The 25,344-nt window shown below is 45.3% G+C and overlaps 1 protein-coding gene across 2 annotated transcripts in view; it reads right to left on the reverse strand.

The window, feature by feature from the left end:
* Positions 1-10,697: 10,697 nt before the first annotated feature.
* RNASET2 (ribonuclease T2) overlaps positions 10,698-25,344 on the reverse strand; it is a 50,937-nt gene continuing 36,290 nt past the window's right edge. For both annotated transcript variants that reach the window (XM_090042870.1, XM_090042861.1), the window contains 4 exons: positions 21,979-22,092; positions 18,350-18,395; positions 18,066-18,140; positions 10,698-15,639 (listed from right to left, as the gene is read on the reverse strand). In XM_090042870.1, coding sequence (XP_089898996.1) covers positions 15,463-15,639; positions 18,066-18,140; positions 18,350-18,395; positions 21,979-22,092 — 412 coding nt within the window. In that variant the 3' untranslated portion in view covers positions 10,698-15,462. The remainder of the gene's footprint in view (positions 15,640-18,065; positions 18,141-18,349; positions 18,396-21,978; positions 22,093-25,344) is intronic.

Raw genomic sequence — 25,344 nt, forward strand, 5'->3', positions numbered from 1 at the left:
AGCTTTGCTGATGACTTCATCACACTGATGACTCATGTTCATCTTTGAGTCCACTAGGACTCCAAGATCCCTTTCCACTTCTGTGCTGCCGAGCAAGTCATTTCCTAGGCAGTAGGTGTGCTGGACATTTTTCCTCCCTGGGTGCAGCAGTTTGCATTTCTCCTTGTTAAATCACATTCTATTGTTTTCTGCCCATTCATCCAACCTGTCCAGGTCTGCCTGTAGTTGTTCCCGTCCTCTGGCGTGTCCACTTCTCCCCACAATTTTGTATCATCTGCAAACTTGGACAAAGTACACTTCAATCCCTTGTCCAAGTCACTGATGAAGACATTGAAGAGTATCTGTCCAAGGTCCGAGCCCTGAGGGACCCACTGCCCACATCCTTCCAGGTCGATACCGACCCATCCACCACTACTTTCTGGGTACAACCCTCTAGCCAATTTGCCACCCACCACACTGTGTAATCATTTAAGTCACAGCCTCTTAATTTGTTCACCAGTATGGGGTGGCATACCATATCAAAGGCCTTCCTGAAGTCTAAGTAAACAATGTCTACCCCTACTCCTGCGTCCAGGTGTTTTGTAACCTGGTCATAAAAAGAGACTAGATTAGTCAGGTATGATCTACCTACTATGAACCCATGCTGGTTTCCCCTCAGCATAGTTTTTCCTGCTGGGCTCACACATATATGAGCCTTAATAATCTTTTCAAAGACTTTACCAAGGATGGAGGTGAGACTGACTGGCCTGTAGTTGTTTGGACTCTCCTTCCTCCCCTTCTTGAGAATAGGGACCACACTGGTCCTTTTTCAGTCCTCTGGGACCTGGCCCGTGCACCATGAGTGCTCAAATATTCCTGCCAGTGGCTGTGCAATAACATCTGCCACTGCCTTCAGTACCCTTGGATGAAGCTCATCCAGGCCTGCCGACTTAAATGCGTCCAGACATAGTTTCATAGTTGGTAGGGTTGGAAAGGACCTGAGCAGATCATCAAGTCTGACTCCCTGCCATGGCAGGAAAAAGTACTGGGGTCAAATGACCAAAGTAAGGTGTTCGTCTAGCCTCCTCTTAAAGACAACCAGGGTAGGAGCCAGCACCACTTCGCTTGGAAGCTGGTTCCAGATCCTAGCCGCCCTAACAGTGAAGTAGCACCTCCTGATGTCTAGTCTGAATCTACTCTCTGCCAGCTTGTGACCATTATTTCTAGTCACTCCTGGTAGTGATGGGGAGAACAGGGACTCCCCCAATGCCTGCTGGTCCCCTCTAACTAGTTTGTAACAGGCCACTAGATCCCCCCTCAGCCTTCTCTTGTGGAGGCTGAACAGGTTCAGGTCCCTTAGCCTCTCCTCGTAGGGCCTACCCTGCTGCCCCCTGATCACGTGAGTGGCCCTCCTCTGGACCCTCTCCATGTTGTCCAGATCCCTCTTGAAATGCGGCACCCAGAACTGGATGCAGTATTCCAACTGTGGCCTGACCAGTGTCACACAGAGGGGGAGGATCACCTCCTTGGACCTGCTTGAGATGTGGATGCATGACAAGGTATGGTTGGCTTTCCTGACTGCATCCCCACACTGCCGGCCCATGTTCATCTTGGAGTCAATGATGATTCCAAGATCCTTTTCTGCCAATGCACTGATGAGAAGGGAGTTCCCCAGCCTGTAGGTATGCTGCTGGTTCTTCCTCCCCAGGTGCATCCCCTTGCGCATGTCAGTGTTGAAACCCATCCTGTTGTGATCCGTCCACCCCTGTAACCTGTTTAGTTCTGATTGCAACCTATTCCTCCCGTCTAGTGCGCCCACATCCCCCACATCTTAGTGTCATCAGCAAATTTGAACAGGGTGCTTTTTACCCCCTCATCCAAGTCACTGATGAAGATGTTGAACAGTGCAGGCCCAAGGACCGAGCCCTGCAGAACCACACTGCCCACATCCCTTCAGGTCAAAAATGACCTATCCACTACTACTCTCTGGGTGTGGCCCTCCAGCCAGTTAGCAACCCATTTGGCTGTGTAGGTGTCGACACCACAGTCCCCCAGTTTCTCAATGAGAACGGCATTGAAGACATTCTTAAAGTCCGAAAAGACTATGTCCACTGCTACCCCTGTGTCTAAGGATTTTGTGAGCTGGTCATAGAAGGCCACCAGGTTGGTCTGACAGGACCTGCCTCTAACGAACCCGTGTTGGTTGCTTCTAAGCATAACCTCCCTCGCTGGCCCCTCATGGACATGTGCCAGGATAATTCTCTCAAAAAGTTTACCCAGAATCGAGGTAAAACTAACTGGCCTATAGTTTCCTGGGTCCTCCTTCCTCCCTTTTTTGAAGATGGGAACCACGCTGGCCCTCTTCCAGTCCTCTGGCACCTCACCAGAACACCATGAGTGCTCATAAAGCCATGCCAGGGGTCCCACAATGACCTCAGCTAATTCCCTCAGCACTCTGAGGTGGAGCTCGTCAGGACCAGCTGATTTAAAAACATCCACTCCTTTCAGAAGTTTCCTGACTAGATCCTCTTGCCCCCTTTGATCCGTGTTGGGATTACCTCCCTTTGGGCTTGGAGGATCATCTCCTTAAGGAGCGTCCACTCTTCTTGGACACCAGACTCCCCTCCCCTCTGGGACCTCAGTGCTTCCCCGACTATTCTCCTTAGTTCATTGAAGTCCGTCCTCCTGAAGTCTAGGGCTGCTGCCTTGCTGTAGGCCTTTGCCACCTTGCACTAGATGGTGAATTCCAGCAGGCGATGATAGCTGTCGCCCAGGTGATTGAGCACTCGCAGCCCCCTCACCAGGTCGTCGCTCGTGGCCAACACCAGGTCCAGCAGGGCATCTCCCCTGGTGGGGCTCTGCACCTCCTGGGTTAGATGGAGGTCCTGCATTTTGGCTAGGAACCTACGTGAGTGGTCAGACCTGGCTGACTGCTCTTCCCAGCAGATGTCTGGAAAGTTCAGGTCGCCCATGATGACCACATCTTTTGACCTAACTACCTCTGTGAGCTGACTTAAGAATTCCCAGTCTAGCTCTTCCCCTTGGTTGGGTGGTCTGTAGTAGACCCCCACTGTTAAGTCCCTTTCCCACTGCCTTGTATTTTAACCCAGAGCACTTCAGTGTGCCCCTCTTCTGACTCGGTGCTACTTGATGAGGATGTGTATTCCTCCTTGATGTAGAGCGCCACACCCCCACCTTTCCTCCCTGACATGCTTTTCTGCTTGCCTACAGCACCTTGATGTACTTATACCTTTAAGAAAAGGGAGGCTGCCCTAGGGATTCCCGAGACAGCTCACATCAGCTCCAGTCTTGCTGCTTGGTCTGAGTCGGTTCTGGTTCTGTCTTTGAGCCCACCCTAACTCCCATATCCATGCTATCGCCAGGTAGCTAGTCCCCCCTGGGCACTGGACCCACCCTGGCCCCCTCTATGTCCCACTTCAGAGCATCTGAACTCACCATAATCCTTTTTCCCCTGCATCACCAATGCTCTGGGGCCCTGCTCCCAAGCCTCTGCTCATCCTTCCTCTGCCCTGTTCCCAGGCTAGCCCTACTCTCAGGCCTCTTGGGGCCTCATCCTCATCACATTCCCCTAACCACCAATTGCTGACACTTCACCTCCCCTTAGTTCCTCTCCAAACCACCAGCTATATAATGTTCCAGGCATTATTCATGAGCTGCAGCAATCCTACCCAGATGTTCTCTTAGCAGCTTCCCAGGGCCAAACTGCCTGTCCAGCTCAGGCCTGAGTTTATATACTGCAAGGCCAGCCCCTTCTAGGCCATGTGGCTCCTTACTGTCTCCTGCCACACCTGCCACCTACTTCATCTGCACCCTGCTTGCTCTAAACGTAGCAGGAGCACCAAGGCTCCTGTTAGATGCATTGTATTTATATGTGCCTGTTTTCACCCATTAATGAGAAACTAGAAGCTTTACTAATATGCTCAGAGCCTAGCACTAAATTATTTTAGATGAAAGCAAAAACAAATATAATTAAAAGTACACTCAAAGAATGATTCCATTTTTCATGGAAACTGCAAAAATCTGGAATTGTTCACAGAATCAACAAAAAAACCAGCAAACCTAAATAAAAATAAAATGCTGGCTCTCCCTCACCCCGCCTCCCTACACCAGGGCCTCTCTGCTAATCAGCACTGAAGGGCAAGACTGGGCTGTCAATGCACATCCAGGAAATATCTGTGGAATTCACTATTTAGGCCATGACCAACCTGCAAAAACTGTTTAATTTCTCCACTATTTAAGCAGACCCCTATATTGGAATGGACACCAATTTGCTAGATTTTATATATAAAGTTTAAAAAACACAAACAAGACAAAAATAGTCTGAAATAGTTGTATTACTCCTATAGTCATTATACAGTTTCATAGTAGGTAGGGTTGGAAGGGACCTGAGCAGATCACCAAGGCCGACCCCCTGCCCTGGGCAGGAAAGAATGCTGGGGTCAAATGACCCCAGCAAGGTGAGTGTCTAGCCTCTTTTTGACGACCCCCAGGGTAGAAGCGAGCACCACTTCCCTTGGAAGTTGGTTCCAGATCCTAGCCATCTTGATTGTGAAGTAGTGCCTCCTGATATCTAGCCTGAATCTATTCCTGGTCAAATTATGGCTGCTGTTCTTCGTTACTCCCAGTAGTGCTCAGGGGAACAGGGACCCCCCCATTGCCTGCTGGTCTCCCTTGGCCAGTTTGTAGACAGCCACCAGATTCCCTCTCAGCCTTCTCTTGTGGAGGTTAAACAGGTTCAGTTCCCATAGCCTCCGCTCATAGGGCCTGCCCCGCTGCGCCCTGTTCATGTGAGTGGTCCTCCTCTGCTGTCCACATCCCTCCTGAAGTGCGGCGCCCAGAACTGGATGCAGTACTCCAACTGCAGCCTGACTAGTGTCGCATAGAGGGGCAGGATCATGTCCTTGGACCTGCTCATGATGTATCTATGAATGTATGACAAGGTGCGGTTAGCCTTCCTGAACACATCCCCACATTGGCAGCCCATGTTCATTTTGGAATCAATAATGACACCAAGATCCTTTTCTGCCTCTGTGCTGTTGAGAAGGGAGTTCCCCAGCCTGTTGGTATGTTGCTGGTCCTTCCTCCCCAGATGCAACACCTTGCACTTGTCAGTATTGAAACCCATCCTGTTCTTATCTGTTCACCCCTGTAACCTGTCCAGATTTAGTTGTAGCTTGTCCCTCTCCTCCCATGTGCCCACTTCTCCCATCTGTCATCCACAAATTTGAACAAGGTGCTTTTCACCCCCTCATCCAAGTCGCTGCTGAAGATGTTGAACAGTGCAGGCCCAAGGACTAAGCCCTGGGGGACCCCACTGCCCACGTCCCTCCAGGTCAAAAATGACCTGTCCACCACCACTCTCTGGGTGCAGCCCTCCAGCCAATTAGCAACCCATCTGACTGTGTAGGCCACAATCTCCTAATTTTTTAATGAGAATAGGGTGAGAGACAGTGTCAAAGACCTTCCTAAAATCCAGAAAGACTATGCCCACCACGACACCTGCATCCAAGGATTTTGTGACCTGATCATAGGAGACAACCAAGTTCATAGAATCATAGAAGTAGGGTCGGAAGGACCTTGTAGATCTTCAAGTCCGACCCCTGGCCTGGGCGGAAGAAAAGACTGGACTCAAATGAGTCCAGCCAGGTAGGCATCAAGCCTCTTCTTAAAGATCCCCAGGGTAGGAGCCAACACCACTTCCCTACGAAGTTGGTTCCAGCTCCCAGCCGCCCTGTGAAGTAGTTCTTAGACATAGACATAGACATAGACATTAGGGCTGGAAGGGACCTCGGGAGATCATCGATTCCAGCCCCCTGCCCCAAAGGGCAGGAAGTCAGCTGGGGTCATAGGATCCCAAGATAAGCAAGATAAGCATCCAATTTGCTCTTGAAGGTGTTCAATGTAGGTGCTTGAACCACCTCCGCTGGCAGACTGTTCCAGACCTTGGGGGCTCGGACAGTAAAGAAATTCTTCCTTATGTCCAGCCTGAAACGGTCTTGCAGGAGTTTGTGACCGTTCAACCTCATCATCCCTTGGGGCGCTCTGGTGAACAGACGTTCACCCAGATCCTGGTGGTCACCCCTGATAAACTTATAGGTGGCCATCAGATCACCCGAGCCTGTGCTTTTCCAGGCTAAAGAGTCCCATGGCTCTCAGCCTGTCATCGTAAGATCTGTTTTCCTGACCTCTGATCATGCGCGTGGCTCTCCTCTGGACTCTCTCAAGCTTCTCCACATCCTTTTTGAATTGTGGAGCCCAAAACTGGATGCAGTACTCCAGCTGCGGCCTCACCAAGGCCGAGTACAAGGGGAGAATGACGTCCCGGGATTTGCTCGAGAAGCATCTATGGATGCACGCCAGCATTTTGGTCGCTTTACTAGCCACAGCATCGCATTGCAGGCTCATGTTCATCTTGTGGTCAATGATGACCCCCAAGTCTCTTTCTTCTGTAGTGCTAACCAACATAGCACTACCGAGCCTATAAGGATGCTGCAGGTTTTTCCTCCCAAGGTGGAGAACCTTGCGGATGTCTAATCTAAATCTACTTTCTAATAACTTGCGTCCATTGTTCCTTGTCATGCCAGGGGTCGCTAGGGGAAACAGTGACTCCCCTAAACCCTTCTGGTCCCCCCTAGTGAGTTTATAGACAGTCACCAGGTCCCCCCTCAGCCTTCTCTTGTGAAGGCTGAACAGGTTTAGGTCCTGCAGTCTTTCAATGTAGGGTCTGCCCTGTAGTCCCCGGATCATGCAGGTGGCCCTCCTCTGGACCCTTTCAATATTGTCCACATCCCTCCTGAAGTGGGGCATCCAGAACTGGACGCGGTACTCCAGCTGTGGCCCGACCAGCGTCACATAGAGGGGGAGAATCACCTCCTTGGAGCTCCCTGTGATGCATCTGTGGATGCATGACAAGGTCCGGTTAGCCCTGCCAACCGTTACCTCGCATTGTCGGCCCATGTTCGTCTTGGAGTCAATAATGACTCCAAGAACCCTTTCCGCCTCCGTGCTCTCAAGAAGGGAGTTTCCCATCTTATAAGTGTGCTGCTGGTTACTACTGCCTAAGTGCAGTACCCTGCACTTGTCAGTATTGAAACGCATCATGTTTATGTCAGCCCACTCCAGGTCTTGTTGCAGTCTTTCCCTCCCTACTAGCGTGCTCACCTCACCCCAAATTTTGGTATCATCAGCGAATTTAAACAGGTTGCAATTCACCCCGTCGTCCAAATCACTGATGAAGAAATTGAATAGCACATGCCCCAGGACCGAGCCCCGGGGGACTCCACTGCCCACTTCCCCCCAGGTCGAATATGACCCGTCCACCACCACCCTCTGAGTATGACCCTTGAGCCAATCTGCAATCCATCCGACTGTGTAGGCATCAATGCCACAGTCACCTAGTTTTTTTAATGAGGATGGGGTGGGAGAAGGTGTCAAAGGCCTTGCTGAAGTCTAGAAAGACTATGTCCACAGCCACACCTGCATCCATTGCCTTTGTGACCTGATCATAAAAGGCAATCAGGTTGGTTTGACATGACCTGCCCCTAATGAAACCGTGCTGGTTGCCCTTGAGCATCATCCCTGAAGCCGGCCCATCACAGGTGTGCTCCTTGACGATCTTCTCAAAGAGTTTCCCAAGGATAGAGGTAAGACTGACAGGCCTATAGTTGCCCGGGTCCTCTCTCTTCCCTTTTTTGAAGATGGGGACCACGTTAGCTATCTTCCAGTCATCCAGCACCTGGCCCGAGCACCACGAGCGCTCGTAAAGCCATGCCAAGGGCCCTGCAATAACCCCAGCTAGCTCCCTCAACACCCGGGGGCAGAGGGCATCTGGACCTGCTGACTTGAACACATCCAGCCCCTCCAGAAGCTCTCTAACCCGGTCCTCCCCAACTTGAGGTCTGGAGCCGTTCCCCTTGAGTCCATCTGGCATCACAGCGGGGAAGTCCCGGTCCCTGCACAAGAAAATGGACATGAAGAACTGGTTAAAGAGTTCCGCTTTCTCCTGTGGCGCAACCACCAGATTGCCCAGCGTACTTTGCAGGGGCCCCACATAACCTGGTGCCTTTTTCATCCTATGTATTTGAAAAAGAACTTTTTATTATCCTTGATCTTGGACGCTAGTCCTAGCTCTATGTCCGCCTTACCTTTCCTGACAGCCCCCCTACAGGCCTGAGCAGAGGCGGTATACTCCTCTTTGGAGATAGCACACCCCTTCCACTGGGTGTACGCCACCTTTTTGGCAAGCAGGCATTCCTGGATGTCCTTGGTGAGCCAGGGAGGCTTTCGAGCTCTCTTGCCTCCCTCGCATCTTGTTGGGATGGACTCCCCTTGGGCCCTGAGTATTGTTTCCTTAAGGAACGACCACTTGTGCTGGACTCTGAGTTCCCCTGCCCTCAAAGACCCCAGCGCCTCCCCCACTAGTCTCCTCAGCTTGTTGAAGTTGGCCCTCCTAAAGTCTAGGGCTACCGTCTTGGTGAATTCCAGCAAGCGATGATCGCTATCGCCCAGGTGGTCAAGAACCTGGAGGCCCCTTACCAGGTCATCGTCTGTGGCCAGGATCAGGTCCAACAGGGCGTTTCCTCTGGTGGGACCGTGCACCTGCTGGATTAAGTGGAGGTCCTGTATCTCAGCTAGGAACCTCCTGGAACGGTCCTTCCTGGCTGACTGTTCCTCCCAGCAGATGGAACAGTCTGACAGGACCTGCCTCGAATGAACCCATGTTTGTTGCCCCTAAGCATACACTCCCCTGCTTGCCCCTCGCAGATGTGCACCTGGATAATTTTCTCAAAGAGCTTCCCCAGGACTGAGGTAACAGGCCTATAATTTCCTGGCTCCTCCTTCCTCCCTTTCCTGAAAGTGGGGACCACAATGGGCCTTTTCCAGTCCTCTGGCATCTCGCCAACGCACCACCAGTGCTTGTAAAGCCGTGCCAGGGGTCCCACAATGACCTCTGCCAATTTCCTCAGCACTCTGGGGTGGATATCGTCAGGACCTGCTGATTTGAACATGTCCAGTCCCACCAGAAGTTCCCTAACTAGGTCCTCACTGACCCTGGGCCTGGCTGCGCGTCCCCTGAGATCATCGGGAATCCCAGTGCTGGGGATGACCTGGTCCCTGCTCAGAAAAATGGTGGCAAAGAAATTGTTAAATGGGTTATAGCTTTGTCATTTGGCAAAACCACCAGATTTCCTAGCATGTCCTGCAGAGGCCCTATGTTATCTGGAACCTTGTTTTTACACCCTATGTATTTAAAAAAGGATTTCTTGTTATCCTTGATCTGGGTTGCTAGTCCCAGTTCCATCTCCACCTTAGCCTTCGTAACAGCCCCCTTTCAATCCCGAGCAACAGAGGTATGGTCCTTCCTGGTGATAGCCCTCCCTTCCATTGGGTGTATGCCTCCTTTTTAGCTCTGAGACGTTCCTGGATGCTTTTGGTGAGCCATGGGGCTTTTGAGCACTCTTGCCCCCTTTGATCAGTTGGGATTGCCATCCTTTGGGCTTGGAGGATTGTCTCCTTGAGGAACGACCACTCTTCTTGGACTCCCAACTCCCCACTCCTCTGGGACCTCAGTGCCTCCCCATCTAATCTCTTTAGCAAAATGAAATCTGCCCTCCTGAAGTCCAGGGCTGTTGTCTTGCTGCAGGCCTTTGCAACCCTGTGCTGGGTGGTGAATTCCAATAGGCAATGATCGCTGTTACCCAGGTGCTCGAGCACCTGCAGTTCCCTCACCAGGTCATTGCTTGTGGCCAGGAACCTACATGAGCGGGTCAGACCTGGCTGACTGCTCTTCTCAGCAATGTCTAGATAGTTTAAGTCACCCATGATGACCACATCCTTTGACCACATTTAATGTTCATACAAGAGAGTGAAAAATTCAAGGCCCATATATATTTATCACTTAAACCTTATTTTGAGAGGTTAAGCGGGACTAAAGTGAATAGATTTGTGTTGGCCCTTCGCACAGAACTGAATTTCACCCAGCAGGGATTAATTTTCTGCAATTCTCCCTGCTTGTCAAGAATAATTCTCCATAATTAGAAGAAAAATCATATTAATGGTCTCAGGAGGACTCCTTTGAAAATAATTATATTCTAGTTCTTTTATGTATGTTAAGATAAAAGCTTGCCAACTTTTTCCAAGCAGTAAAGTTCTGGCATGGAGAGAAAAATGCTTAAGAACTTGAACTGATACACTTCAATGGACATTTTCCATACAGTGGAAGTTCCTAGAACACAAATAATAAGAGGGTAAGGCCTCTCTAAATTCTTTTACCAGGGCCATGCCACAACTCTGATACCATAGCTGCCACATAGGACTGCAGAATTCCTCTAGGGATACTATGACAACAGCTTTTAACTCACCTAAAGTTTGAGTCTCTCACTGCCAGATAAAGGCAATAAAATGCATGATTTTGATGCGCCCTCTTGTGCATTTACATATTATGTTAATACTAAAGTAAAATAGCAGGATACAATCAAAGTAATACATCTTCAGAAGGCCCCTACTCACACATTTCCTCTGCACCTGCTGTTACAGCCACCGCCATGGCTTATCGAAAGTGAAAACTTAGCTTGTCAAGTTTCTGCTACTTCTCACTTCCCCATGTACACAGGTTACAGAATGACCAATATGGTTTGTGCTGTTGAGTTTCATGCACATAACAGACAGTGAGGTTTGCATTAGGAAAAAAATATTGCTGACTTCCAGAAAAATATTTATTTCATTTCATGAAAATATTTTTATCAGGATTTTAAAATGTGATTTTCCCTCTTAAAAATATAAATGTTTCAACTAGCAGGCCGCGTTCCTCAAAAGCCTTAGGTACTATACACTGACAGTTATTCAACAATTCCCATAAAATTCTATAAATCATTGAATTAATTAATTTTAAAAGATCCTCCCAAATACCAATTCCTGCTAGAAAAGAAAAATTGAATAATCAGCTATTAAAACAACCTTGGTCAAGCAACTATGGACCTCATAACTTCTCCAGAAGACAATGTTTCAGCTATGAATATTTCACTGCCTTTCTCTGGAATCTGCGCAAAGCAATTCTCATGAGCCATGGATTATCTTTACTCTTTGAACCAACTTCTGCTCTTTGGTGTGCATGCAGGTTCCCACTGTTTGGAGCTCACATACAGACTCAACAGAAGAATGTGTATTTTACTGGTGACACAGATGCAACAGCTTGTTATTCGGGTTTACCATAAAAGAATCACGGAAAGCAGTGCATGCTACAGTATCAGCATCTGGCTTATTAACCATACAGTAATACAACTTACTTCTACACCTAGTCAGTACAAAATTCACTCCTGTCCCTTTAAAATCCCTTGACTTAAATGTTCAGTTCTATCAAGCTATTTTTTATATGTAAAGGAGAACATAAACATAAGACTTTTTCTTTGGTGGGGGGGAGAGGAGAGAAGGAGAAGGAAGGGAAACTGTCTTCCACAAGACAGGATGGATTTTAAAAGAAGCAGAACTTTATATTAACCAATTCATATCAGTAAAGCTCTCTCTGCCCCCTGGGATGAAGAAATGAGCAGTAAAATCTGAAAGACCTTTGTAGCATGAAAGGGCTGTAATGTAGAGTATAGAAAGTATTTGTCTTCAGTGTATTAATGTTTCTGCTATTTAAATAAACTCTTCAAAACACCACAGCATTCTGGAATGATAGAGTAGTGGCCTTCCTAAAATACAAGATGGTATATGGGAGACAGAGAGGTAGATGGCAAAAACAAAACTGTTGACACTCTTAATTGGACTTTAAGAGGAAGGATTAATTTCCTAACTAATACTGGATTTAATATTTTCAAAACAATTTCTTTGTCAGGACATATAGCAGCAGTTCCCAACTTGGGGTTTCAGCATTTAAAAGGTGGGACAGTAACCCTATAGAAGTTCTAGTGGAAGAATCAGGCTTTGACTAGAAGACAAGTCATGGACCCAAAAAGACTAAGAACTACTGCCATACAGTATGTTCCTGCATCTGAAGAATAACTTCCCTTAGATTACACCTCTTTTCAAAAGCTAAGCATGGTATTTACTTGCATGACCCCTCCTCCCTTGCCCAAATAAAATACATACTTTGTTTTTAAAAGGCTGAATGTAGGAAAATAAAGATTTTTCCAGAGTCATGGCTGATTGCGTGACAAAGTCCTCCTCGAAACACAGTGTCCAGAAGTGTAGCATCCCATACTTGTGGGTGAGACAGCAAGAACTTCCTGGTGTGGCATGACAACAACAAAGCTAGATCCCAGACATCTGCAAGGGCACTAGCAAGACTATTATTAATTTGGTGTAAATAACTCTTTAAGTAAATTCCTGAAACTAATAAAACATTGTTTCTATACCACAAGACACATCAAGATGTTACAGAATGCATGCAGCAGCTCACCCCCCCTTTAACCAGATCAGTGGGTATTCAAAGCTACAACTTCACCAGTGGCTACAGGAAAGATAATACTGGACTCTGCCACTGCTGTCGATAGATTCAGGGATAAGCAGCAGCAGCCATCTTGGTACCGGATATACCTTAAAGAATACATAAGCTCATCTATCTGAAGAATGCTGGCCTTGAACCATTCAAAACTGATGCATGTTCCTCAAGTTCTAGAAGCCCAATCTCTGACAACTTGTTCCCCATATGAGAACAGCTGAACATCCACATTTGAGGCCCCTGGAAACTGCAAATGTTCAGAATCTCAGCATAAGGTGGTTCTCATTATCTCTCCAAGATGAACATGAGTCGGCAGTGGACGAAACCATCAGAAAAGCCAATGGCACTTTATCGTGCATCAGTAGATGCATGACAAATAGGTCCAAGGAGGTGATACTTCCCCTCTATCGGGCGTTGGTCAGACCGCAGCTGGAGTACTGCATGCAATTCTGGGCGCCGCACTTCACGAAGGATGCGGATAATCTGGAGAGGGTCCAGAGAAGGGCCACTCGTATGGTTAAGGGCCTGCAGGCCAAACCCTATGAGGAGAGATTAGAGAAACTGGACCTTTTCAGCCTCCGCAAGAGAAGATTGAGAGGCGACCTGGTGGCTGCCTATAAGTTCATCAGGGGGGCACAGAAGGGAATTGGTGAGTATTTATTCACCAAGGCCCCCCCGGGGGTTACAAGAAATAATGGCCACAAGCTAGAAGAGAGCAGATTTAGATTGGATATTAGGAGGAACTTCTTCACAGTTCGAGTGGCCAAGGTCTGGAACGGGCTCCCAAGGGAGGTGGTGCTCTCCCCTACCCTGGGGGTCTTCAAGCGAAGGCTAGATGTGTATCTAGCTGGGGTAATGTAGGCCCAGCACTCTTTCCTGCTTATGCAGGGGGTCGGACTCGATGATCTGTTGAGGTCCCTTCCGACCCTAGCATCTATGAATCTATGAAAAGGGCTACCAACCTAAAGCCACTAAACACTGCTTGCTGGAGGCTTCTGGGATTTTGTACCTTGTCTTTTCACTCACAATCAGAGAATACTTAAAAGATAATGGCCCATATACATATCTACCTTTACGCTGGTAATTAGCACTTACATAACTAATTGTCTTTTCAGACCACACATGGATTACAGATTGCATTTCCCTTTGTACAGCTCACCTTGTCTCAACAGTCAGTTATGCTTCGTTGCAATCCTAATCTTCCCAGGAAGGTATAATTCCCTAAAATGTTACGGGAAACCACAGCTACTGATGGGAAAGGCAGGAGTGGGGCAAAATGTAAAAGAACCTCACTTCCATGAGAATGCCTCTCTCACCAAGTCTGGCTTCCTGTTTGCTTTCCTTCCAGTTTCAATTTGTTCCCTCCTGGCTACCCATCTTCAGCAAATGGGGTGCTTTAGCTCAGTGGTGCAGATCCATGGTCTAGTGGTAAAGCTACATGGCTGCAGAAATGGGAGATATAAGTTCAAATCCCCCCTACCTGATAGCAAAGAGGGCCTAGAAACTGTGTCTCATTCCCTGGGCTTGCACGCATCCCACTAGACTTTAAGTTAAAAGATGGGAGGGTTCTTCCCCCCCCCCAACCTGTCACTAGTTGATTTGAGGAAAACCAGGACATTTTGTGGACTTACTTGGAGTCATGCTCTTTCTTAAGCAGACTAGTATTCTGAAGAAGCATAAGTGGCCAGATCAGTTCTTGCTTAGCATGCTGAGAACCACAGGCAACTGGTAGGAGGGCCACAGGGGGGTGAGCGGGGCATGTGCCCCCCCTGATATTGGCCCCCGACTTGGCCCCGCTCAGGACAGGGCACCTTTTTTGCTACGCGGGCCAGTGGCATGTTGGGGGAGTGGGGGGCACTAAGCCACGGCACAGAAGTATAGGAGTGGATATGGGGCTTTTGGCCTGTCCCGGGCACGCCCACAAATTGTGCCTCCCCAGACACAGGAAGCAGAAGTCACCCCTGCTGAGAATGACAAAGTGCTGTCCTTCTCAGGGAGGAAAGGAGAAGGGTGAACAGAGTGTCTGAATAGCCAAAAATACCACTTATGTGGGAAAATTTAGCCATATAACTGCTACTTGCCTAAATGTGGAGTTGGATTTGGGCCAGGGTACACAGTCCTGAAATATAACACACATTTTTAATGCTTGCTGACTTCAAATGGAGATACAAGATGTTTGAAGTCTCACAAGACTGGGCTTATAGTAAGCACTCTTAGGACATGGGAATGCCAACCAGTTACCACAAATTGATTACCTTTCAAACCAGTGAAAGGGCATGGGAATATACTGTGTGCCTGCTGCTCCATACTACATGTCCAGGTGCACACAGTTATGCTACATTTAATCAAAACTAATGTGTAGTAGCTTAGCTCTCAGTGAAAAGCCAAGCTACAGCAAGTTAATGGCACACTCCTAGAAAGTGCTAATGTGTCATAAAGCCAGCCCCCCTTCCTCCCCAACCACACACACATACTTTTACCTCATGGTAACTACATGTTTTACCAAAATAGGGATCCCTGAACAAAATCCTTGGTTACTTTGTCTAGGAAAATGTTTCCCAGGAAACTCATCTCTACTATAACAAATAACAATCTTTTCATTTTGGGCCAAGGGGTTAAGTCATGCTCTGTTTGCAAATACAAAAGAAAATAGCCAAATAAAGAATCAGTCTTGTTGGAAACAAAGCCATGGATTTTTAAGTCACAGTTCTCACTTTTAAGCATACTTTCCTTTTTAAAAAAGTGAACCATATTCTTATCTCATTTACTCATAAAATTTAAAATAGATTAGCACCTCTGTAATGGAGATAAGAATGACCATTGCCTCCAACTGAAAAGCGCTTTCCACTGGCGGTACTTCAAAAGCATTAATGCTTCCAAGATTCCAGCAACATATGCAAGTGTAGTATCATCACCTACTGAAAAAGGGCTGTTCCTATTGCTTTCCAAGATCTCTTTTTTTTTTCTTTTAAGGTATTTACAACAAAACATGTCAAGCTCTTGTTGCTTCAGTTTTAAAATTAAACCTCTAAAGGGTAACTTGTCAGGGTATCATTGCAGATAGACAGCTCCTCATGTCTGAATTGCAAGTTATTCTGCATTAAGAAGAAATTAGTCTTCGAGTGTGTGCAGTTTCTCAGCTCCAATTCTTTGGTGAAACAGAATTCAATTTGACCAATTGTTTGCACATCTTCATCCTAAGAACAGTAAAAAGGAGATATTCAGCTTTTAAGTACCTTTTCGGAGTACTAAAATAGAGGAAAAATGAATTATACACAACACCTTAACTATGTGGTCACATGTACATCATTTTATAAATGTGAAGTATGGAAGGGTAATGTTCCTAGAGGTATCCGCTACAGACAGTGAGATTTTTCCATTTATTTAACTTGCAAAGTGTATAAATAAATGAATCAACATGGATGCTTGACAGCAAATGTCTGTGATGAACAGGGAAATCTTTCTATGTAAGTTATAAAACTGCTGCATCATTAAGTGTCTCACTGTGTAGTGAGTCCACCATGGGCTGATGGGGTGCCTGACATGTACCACATAATAGCTCTGTCTGAAAGCAGTGACAGAACTACCAAAAGAAGTTATTAACCATAACAACTGAGCACTAGCTGAACAACAGGTAAACAAACAAGGATGTCTAGCATGGGAAACCAATTTACTCCCAGCTTCTCAGCAGAGACTTGGAGATTAAAGCAACAGAATTTCCCCACAAAGGGGAAATTAAAAAGCTGGTTATAGTGTTAGCCATATAATGTAGAAATACTATGTGCTACTGCTTGAGAACCAGAAGCAGTCTAGTTAAAGTAGAATGGAACTCCAGGAAGAAATTTAGTTTTCATTGAGCTCCAGGACTGCCACAGTATCTTGTTTTAAACAAGATGCAATAATAATATATCCCCAGGGCCATCCTGGGGTGGGGGGGGGCAACACAGAGCCAGGCAGAGCACGAGTGGCAATTCTGTGCTGCAGCTGGCTTCATGGCCAGCTGGCCGCTCAGCAGCCCCTGCCCCCCTCCGAATCCAGCATGTCTGGCTGCTCACCACCCGCTCCCCACAGAATCTGCTGCCAGCTTCTTTGCATCTGGGGGTGGGGCCCCACACAAGCTGATTTGCCCTGGGCCCCGCACCCTGCTCAGGTACTCTCTGTATATTCCCCAAAGCTATTGTAAAACTGTCTTGTTTAGAGTGTTTGTCTGAAACTTAAGACAACTTAGACGATTTTTCTGAACTAATTCAACTGCCATCCAAGTATCCTGTGGATGTAAACTGTGGGGGTTAATAAGATGCCCCAAAACAAAGTATTTCCTTTTATTGCCTTTCATTTCACCTATTGTCCCACTTGTTCAGTTGCAAAGACAAAGGAATAATTAGGCAATAAGATCTCTGGCTTGGAAGTCGCATTTTGTGTATGTTTGTGTGGCATCAATTACAGTGCAGCAACAATCACGATGGGAGCACTGCATCGTAACAAAAGACAGGAACATTGGAACAGTTGCAAAGAAAGTGCTACCAGCTGAGTGAACCTCCCTGACTGTCCCCTCACCACTATTTTTTCCAGCTTAGAACTAACACTGGTATTTAACCACCAAGCCTCCCACGCTCATCAAAATCTGAGTAGTGTCTGGATCCCATTGAAGAGGGAGGTAAAATTGCAATGGACATGAGCCCATGTGACCATCAACTGGACCTTGGTAGTGAACCAATTCAAACCATTAGTCACTCAGCATCCCTTTAATTGAGCAGATGTTTATGAATATACAGCAACAACCCATATTTAATTACCGTTGAAAATGTCTTTTAAAGGATGAGATATTGGGTTTAAACTAGAAGATTTAATGTGGGGGGGGTGAAAAGAAAAAACTTCAGATAACAACTAAAAAAAATGGACAGACAGACAAAAGGGATATTTAAACTCTAACAGCAATTTTAACTTGGCAGGATTTTCATAAAGTAGCTTTCAGTATAAGTGGGATAATACAGCCAAATGTTTTCCAGTAAAACAGTTCAGTAGAGTGAGATAAAAAGGAGTTGTTCCCATGATTGTTCCATGACTCTAAGACAGTCACCTTACTAGACCACAGTAAAAAAGACAAATTATACAGCTGAACTGAAATCATTATCATGTTCACTGTGTTCTATGTTAAAACTTTATTTTAACTGAGTTACATAGAACACTGTTGGGCTAAGAGTTCCTGATTGTGCATACCACATTCTTTACTATAGGGAAAATGCTGCTCACAAAAGGAAAACAACTTAATTCTCTTTTTCCGAACCAAAAGGAAAGCCAAAATATATATTTCTGTTTTTCCAAGGATTATTCCTTTAAGAAGAGTCTTAAAGGCACACCCCTGAATTTCCGATGGTCACATGTACTAGAACAAAAACTCCCCTCTGCCCCGCCAAAAAACACTGCTAAAATTTTGTCTAGTCTGAGACAGTTGGCAAGGTGTTATTTACTTTTGAGAGAAACATATTTGAGAGGCATCATGTAATGTACTGACACAGAAACTAAACAGAAAAAAGCATTAAGAGTGGTTAATAATTTAGTTATACAATACACATAAATGTCTGTCTTCTAGTGTTCCAATAAAACAAAACAAAAAATTAACCTCTTCTGGAGGAATGCACTGAATTTTTGGTGTCACTCCATAAAAACTTGTAAGGGCTTCTTTTATGGCACTCATCTGAAGATTTAAAAGACAGGGAGAATCAAAAAGGACTTCCACAAACAAATAACCTTTTCGTATGTTCCCATTTCCCATTCTGCATACCACATAACTCTTAAGTAACTATAAAACTAGATGAGTTTGCTTATCTACAATGAGTTTGAAACTTCTGATTCCTAAAAGATGCATTAAAATGATTTTATTTAACATACAAGAACATGTCTTACCTGGTAATACGTATGGCCTGGTTTTATTCCAACTTTCAAGAGGTAACTGGAACAGACAAAAAAACAAAACAAAAAGTAAAACCGGAATAGAATTCACTTTTACATTTCATTTGGCGTTGATACAAATGAGTAAATAGCCAATCTTAGTGGGAGAGCTAGACAATTAGTTTTAATGAAGGAAGAAGCACAGCTCCTCAGTACCCTCCTGGGCTTGAGCAAGCAACTTTCTTTACCTGGTTCCCCAACAGCTGCAGTTTGGGAGGGGCATGCTAATGTTCTTTGCCCTCACTCTGCAGAGCACTAGGCTGCAGTGTGGTATGCTGGTCCAGACAGAAGTGACAATGTTCACCTGATCTGGCTACAGGAAGCAGCTTATAGCTGTGACCAAACAAGTACACAGCTGCAAACAGTTTAAAAAATGGCTGACTGCATGAAAATACAACCCCTCATTGCTTGAGGTATCAGATGAAGATGTTACAACAGGTAGCATCTTTAGCAACTTGTGTCTGTGGAGCTCCCAGCCTGTTGCCTTTTTCAGAACGGGAGGAGAAAAGGGAGCAGACGAAGTCAGCCTGGGGGGTTTTCAGCTCCCCCCCAACCTTCCAGAGGGTGGGGTAGATGTACTGGAACCTCCCTGCGTTGGGGGGGCTCCAATTCACCCACCCTTTAGCACCAGCTGGAGAGCCCCAAAAATAAGCTTCCTCCATTGCCTTTCCTCCCCTCCCATTCCGAAAATGGCAAGCACTGGCAGAGAACCTGGCCACTGCTACCCATCTGCAGGCTCCCAGCCCACAGCTAGATTCCCCTCCCCCCTGGTTCCAGAAGTGAACTTGTTTGGTCTAGGGTAATGTTGCAACTCAAAACGCTTTGCAAAAATCATTCTGAGTTACATCTGGGAGCTGCACTTCTGTCTGCACCCCCTACTACAGGTTAGAACAACCTTCAGAGTTTACCTTTCTTTTCCTCAACCATGGGGAAAAAGTGGAGGAGCTATGGTCACTGCATGCTACTTGAGGTTTCAACTACACAGGAATGTTTTACTGGTTTAGAGCTACTCTGCATTAGTGAGGGAGAGCAAAATAGCTGGCATGGAGGTCAGGATGAACACCACTAACCCTAAAATAGTCCAAGTAGTGTTCTAGGCCAGGGGTGGCCGATCTATGGCATGTGTGCCACAGTGGATCAGGTAGCCTTTCTGTAGCATGTGGCAGATTGTGAAGGGAACAGGCAGCACAGCTAAAGATAGGGGATGAAGCAGAAAGAAGAGCAGCAAATCAGGCAGGAGAAAGGGATCAGAATGGCACTTGAGGGCAGAGGGCTTAATTTGTGACACTCTTACGAAACAGGTTGGTCTCTACTGCTCTAGGCCTTTTAGTATCAGAAGCACACTTTAAAGGTGCATTAAAATAAGTAGCACAAGCCTCCAGAACTGGGAATCAATGGATCTTCTTCCTCTAAGCCTGATCCTAAGAGGAAACAAATTGCTTCAACTGCCAGTGAAGTTTGTGGGCCTGTATCCCAACAGGTTGTCAAATACCTCCATTTCCCATTCATTTAAGGAGGAACTGTAACTGTTCAGCAGCCCTCAAATTTAGTTCAGTGAGAACCAATGGTGCTCAGCACCTCACAAGATCCTATATGCCTCAATTTAATGATATGTAAAGACATCTTCCCAACAGAGGAGCCACCACACTCAGACATTTGACACTTGTTCTTTGCAGGTCAATATCTATGCCGATGCAATGTAATCCTTACAACAGCCTGTATAGTTACCACCAAGAAATCATTTAGACCAGTGGGGGCCAGCCTTTTTGGCAAGTGTGCTACAAATTAGCCTCGTACCCTCCTCCAGTGCCTCCCTCATCTCTCCCCCCTCCCCCCCACCATCTGATCTGTTGTTCTGCTTTCTGCCCTATCTGCCACTATGCTGCCTGTCCCCTCCCCAGTCTGCTGCATCTCACACGTAGAGGGTGGCCTGTGCTATTGCTGGCATCTGTGTTGCAGGTTGGCCACCCCGAGACACGCATGCCCCACATAGCACAGGGAGTCCCCCACCCCCCACATACACATCATTTATACAGAGGTATGAAAAAGATCATTGTAAATAGAAAACCTAAACCTTTTATCACTTCTAACTTTTCTAATTGTAATGACTTTTAAGTTCTAACAAGTGGTTTTATTTAATCTAAATCTTTCATCATTATTATTCCAATGAGTTAATGCTCTTATTTTTATATTAGTGGGCAGACAAAAACAGTAGCAATTAACTTCAAAATGTTTCAGTCTCCTTTCTTTGTCTTACAGTGCTACTCACTAAGTAAAAAGCCAGACTGTAGGTCACTGTGCCATCTGTAAATCACTTCATAATCATATTGTCATAGCTACCGAGGACAATATAATGCAGGCAATTTACTAAGAAGATATTATTAAACTGTTTTATTACTACATGTTATGTGTTCTTGTAACTTGGGTCTAGAAAAATCTGACTAGATTTTAGGAAGCTGCTACAATGACTGTAGAGGAAGAAGATATATTTTAGGACATGCATGGGCAAGGAGAATTAGATTTTTTAAGCTGTTTGAACTGAACAATGACAAGCAAAAACTTGAACATGCTTTTTTTTTTTTTTTTTTAAAGACACGGTTCAGGAAAATACTCAAAGATTTTTCTCTCTTGTCCTTTAGAATTATGTTACATGTGGAATACAACTGACTAATGTTGTATCAGGAAGATGTTTTCCCTATCCAATGAACAATCTGTGACTTTGCACTTTTCCCTTTGCCTTCCTCTGGAGCAGCTCTGTACATACAAAAGGATATGATAAATAATATCCCAGCTAAAATTTTTACCTGGATTTAATGTGCTGGACCTCTGCATAGGAAAAATTCCATCAGAAGAGGAGAATATTCTTCATTCCTGGTGGCTAGGACCTTAGACCCTGATGGACCTTTTCCCTTTCAGGCTGTCCTCTCTTTCCTTTGGAGCTGCTTCTATATTTTTCTGAATTTCAGTCCATCTTTCTCTCTCAAGAGACTAGAGGAAATTTGCCCCTGGCTCATTATTTCTCTAGTATGCAAAATCTTAAATTTTATTCTAAAAATACACTAATATGAACAATATATTTTTTGGCCTTGGTACTGTAAAACTGAAGCACAGGAATGGGATCAAAAGGAAGGCAGTAGGGCTCACACACAGAGGAACAGGTGGCAGGGAGGTGCATGGTGGGGGGCAGGCAGAAGAGAGGGCAGGCAAGAGGGGGGAACAAGGGGTTCAGAGAGCAAGAGGCAGGGGTCTGGCCCCTCACCCCCTGTCACTGCTTTCCCCACCACAGCAGCAGAGGCAACAAATTTAAGATGGCCTTCCATTAACTGGACTCTATATATGGAAAATTATAACAAATTTATAATTTTTCTATGCATAGAGTCTAATTATTGGAGGGGGTCATCTTAACTTTGAAGACCTCTTGGATTTGGGTGTATGTGGTATCCGTTTGGGAACCAGCACTGTGAAGTAAAATAACTGGTGCCCCAAGTCACTACTTCCATTGCAGAGCAGCATTTTTAGTTTTAAGTCAAAGCTTCTAATACCTGCTAAAATACTAAACTGAACACAGGGGTAAATTTCCATACCTGTTGAGGTCCACCTTGTGATAGAGATCCAATGCTTTACCAAAATATTTCTTTTGAGAATTAAGAGGCTCTATTGTGGCTGCACAGGTTCCATGTTTCTCCCATTCATGCTTCCTATGGGGAAAAAAACCCCCAAAACAGAGTATTTAGAAGACAGAATTCATACATACACACGGACAAAATTAGCATTATGTAAACTGATTACATTCACAGAGGAAGTAAGAGAAAAATCATCATTGACAAAACAATGAAGGTGCCACCTGGCATGGGCGAATCTAGGATTTTGAAAGGGGCAGTGCAGGTGGTGTGGTACATCATCACATATAACATGGTACATGTTTTTCTCCAGTTAAAGAGATATTAGAAGCTTCATTAATATGCCAGAGGCCTATCCCTATTGTATTCAGTTTAATATCAAAGTAAAAACAAATATAATGTTATTGGAATATCCACTCATTTTCTAGATTATATATTAAATTAAAAAACAACAACCAAATCTAGGCAAAAAATGGTCAACATAGTCAAAAGATATTGTTATATTAGTTCTGTGATCAGTACAGGAAACACTTCTCTTATTCAAATTCGTAAAACAAAATCTAGCCTTCTTGAGCATCTTGACAGTGCTTCCAATACTTCAGTGACAACCATTTCTATACCTGAGTTAATATCACTATATCCCAGTTATGGTTTTCAGCTGGAGGTAAAAATAGGCTGTGAAACTGTTGAAAAATATTACCAGGAGTGGCCCTTAGTGGCAGAGCAGGTGGGTGAATAAAGAATACTTCACAATGGCTGCAGATGCATACTGACATTGATGCACTTAGTAGGTGTTTATACATGTGCTCTGGGAGTGGTGCAGAGGGAGTGCTTTAATTAGAGCAGGGAGTGGGGACTGGGGAAGAGTGGCTCCCACCACTGCGTGCACTCCCGGGCAAGCATGGGGGAAAGGGCTACCACTGTGGGCTTTCTCCTGGGTGCCCAGCTTTGTTGCTATGGCACTGACTAAAGCTAATTGAATGAGGTTTAGTAAAAGCAACCTGCCACTATTTTGCAGCATGGGGACACTAATACATGAGACACTGGAGTCTGCTGGAGCACAGTAACTACCACGCTCCAGCAGACACATTAAGCTCCGATGCGCTGTAATTACAGTGGTGTCAGAGTAGCCTCACTGCCCATGTATAAGTGCCCAGAGAGACCAGATTCATGGGAGAAGGGCAGCTCACAAAACATGGGGATGGCTTACATTTTTATTGGAGGGAAAAGCCAAAAGAGAGACAAAACTACAGTACTGGTTTTGCTATCAAGAGGAAGATTGTTACTCAGATGCTGGACTGTCCAATTGGCATCAATGAGCATTTCATGACCCTTCATCTTCAACTGACCAACAGATAACATGCAGCAGTCATCAGTGCATACACCCTGACCCTAGATGACAAAACAAAATAAGAAATCTATTCTAAAAACTCAAACAAACCCCATCATCTGTGCCCAAAGAAAATAAGATAATTCTGCGTGATTTCAACGTTAGAGTGGGCAGAGATTGAGCTACAGAAAGGAACACAGACAGGAAGGGGTGGAGAATATTCAAACAGAATTCTTCCTCTGAGCAAGTGTATGGAACAAACTCCTTATTCTGCCAAAAGAAACAAATAAAAAACATTGTGGTTCCCCCTCCTCCTCCCCCCCACCGTCTTCAAACAACAGCACTCAACGGACTACATCACAGCTTGCGCATGGGATCATTGTCCACATTACCAGAGCTATGACCAACACAGGTGACTGCTGGAAAGATTATTGTTTGATACATTCCCTCGTGTCCTTTCATATTGTCCCATAATGATGTAAACAAAAGAAACGAAGGAAGAGACTCAATATTGAGTGCTAGGAAGACTGTACTAAAAATCAATTATCTCCATCCATACCTCAATGAGAAACTCTCCCTCTTTAATGATCTTGATGCCACTTATTAGTGGGAGAGCCTCAAGAAAGGCATCCATGAGGCATGCAAAGAATCTCTAGGCTTCTCCACGAAGAAACATAAGAACTGGTTTGATGAGAATAACAGGAAAATTCAAGCTCTCATTGACAGAAAAGGAGAGCCTTCAATGCTTAACAGAATAAGATCAACTGTAAACACAAGTTTACTGCCACATTACAGCCAAGACCCAGAGGAAGATTCAAGAGCAAAAAGAACAAGGGGTGGGAGAACAAAGAAAGAAACATTTAAATGTTTACCAATAGCCTTGATGTGCATAGTTCCTTCAGTGCAGTCAAATCTACTTATGGGTCAAGCACATAAGGAATGGTCTCTCTAAGGTCCAAGGGTGGAACAACATTCTTTAAAATCAGCTCCACTTACAATGCACAGTAGAAGGAACACTTTCAAGAGCTCCTGAACTGATTCTAACATCAGAGACAATATCATCAAAGCCATTCCACAACACCCCATTAAGGATTACCTTGCAGATCCACCAATTTATCAAGAGGCCTTGAAAACCACTAAGCAGATTAAGAACAAAAACAAGTGGTCCTGACAGAATACATGTCATTATTGAACAGATTCCCAGTGACTTGAGATGCCCAAATTGTTACCATATCTTAAAAAAGAAGACCATATTGCAGCAATTATTATGGCATTGCATTCCTGTCCATAGCTGGGAAGAGCCTCGCTCATGTTCCCAACAGATTCACTTTCCTCACTGATTCTACCCAAGTCCCAATGTGGAAGTATAATAGTTATGATCTTTCTTACTAGACAGCTGCAGAAGAAGTGCTGCAAGAAACAAAGAGATCTTTATGTGGGCTTCATTGACTCAAAGGCCTTAGTCAGGTCAATCAGAGAGGCCCTAAGGAAGATCCTGATGAGATTTGGATGCCCTCCAGAATTCGTCACAATTATCAGGCTTCTTCACCACAACTTGACAGCGACTGTGCTACGCAATGGCCCAGAAACAGTCCTCGTCATTATCAGAACTGGAGTCAAGCAAGGATGAGAGACTGCACCACTTTTCTATCTATATTTCAGCAATTCCACATCTCATTGCTGACAGACTTCCGTTTGCAGCATCATCCAGTATCATATGGATGAAAATCCCTTAAACATCAACCAGTAATGTTTCAAATGCAAGATAGCAAACACCTGCATTAATGATCTTCAACACACTGATGACTCTGTTGGTGCGCCCACTCAACCGAAGAGCTCCAAGTTGTTCATGGGTAGCCATCTTCCCAAAAAGTAAACACAGATGATGATATTCAATGCTGGATTAAAATCTGCCAGAGCTACCTTTGTACATCTCTGAAATAGTGTCTTCGATTATCATGACATCAGGACCTAAATCAAGCTTCTCATCCGGTAGGCTG

Source organism: Crocodylus siamensis, chromosome 1, assembly GCF_052110815.1.
Source record: "Crocodylus siamensis isolate JL-2025a chromosome 1, ASM5211081v1, whole genome shotgun sequence".
NCBI classification, from domain to species: Eukaryota; Metazoa; Chordata; order Crocodylia; family Crocodylidae; genus Crocodylus; species Crocodylus siamensis.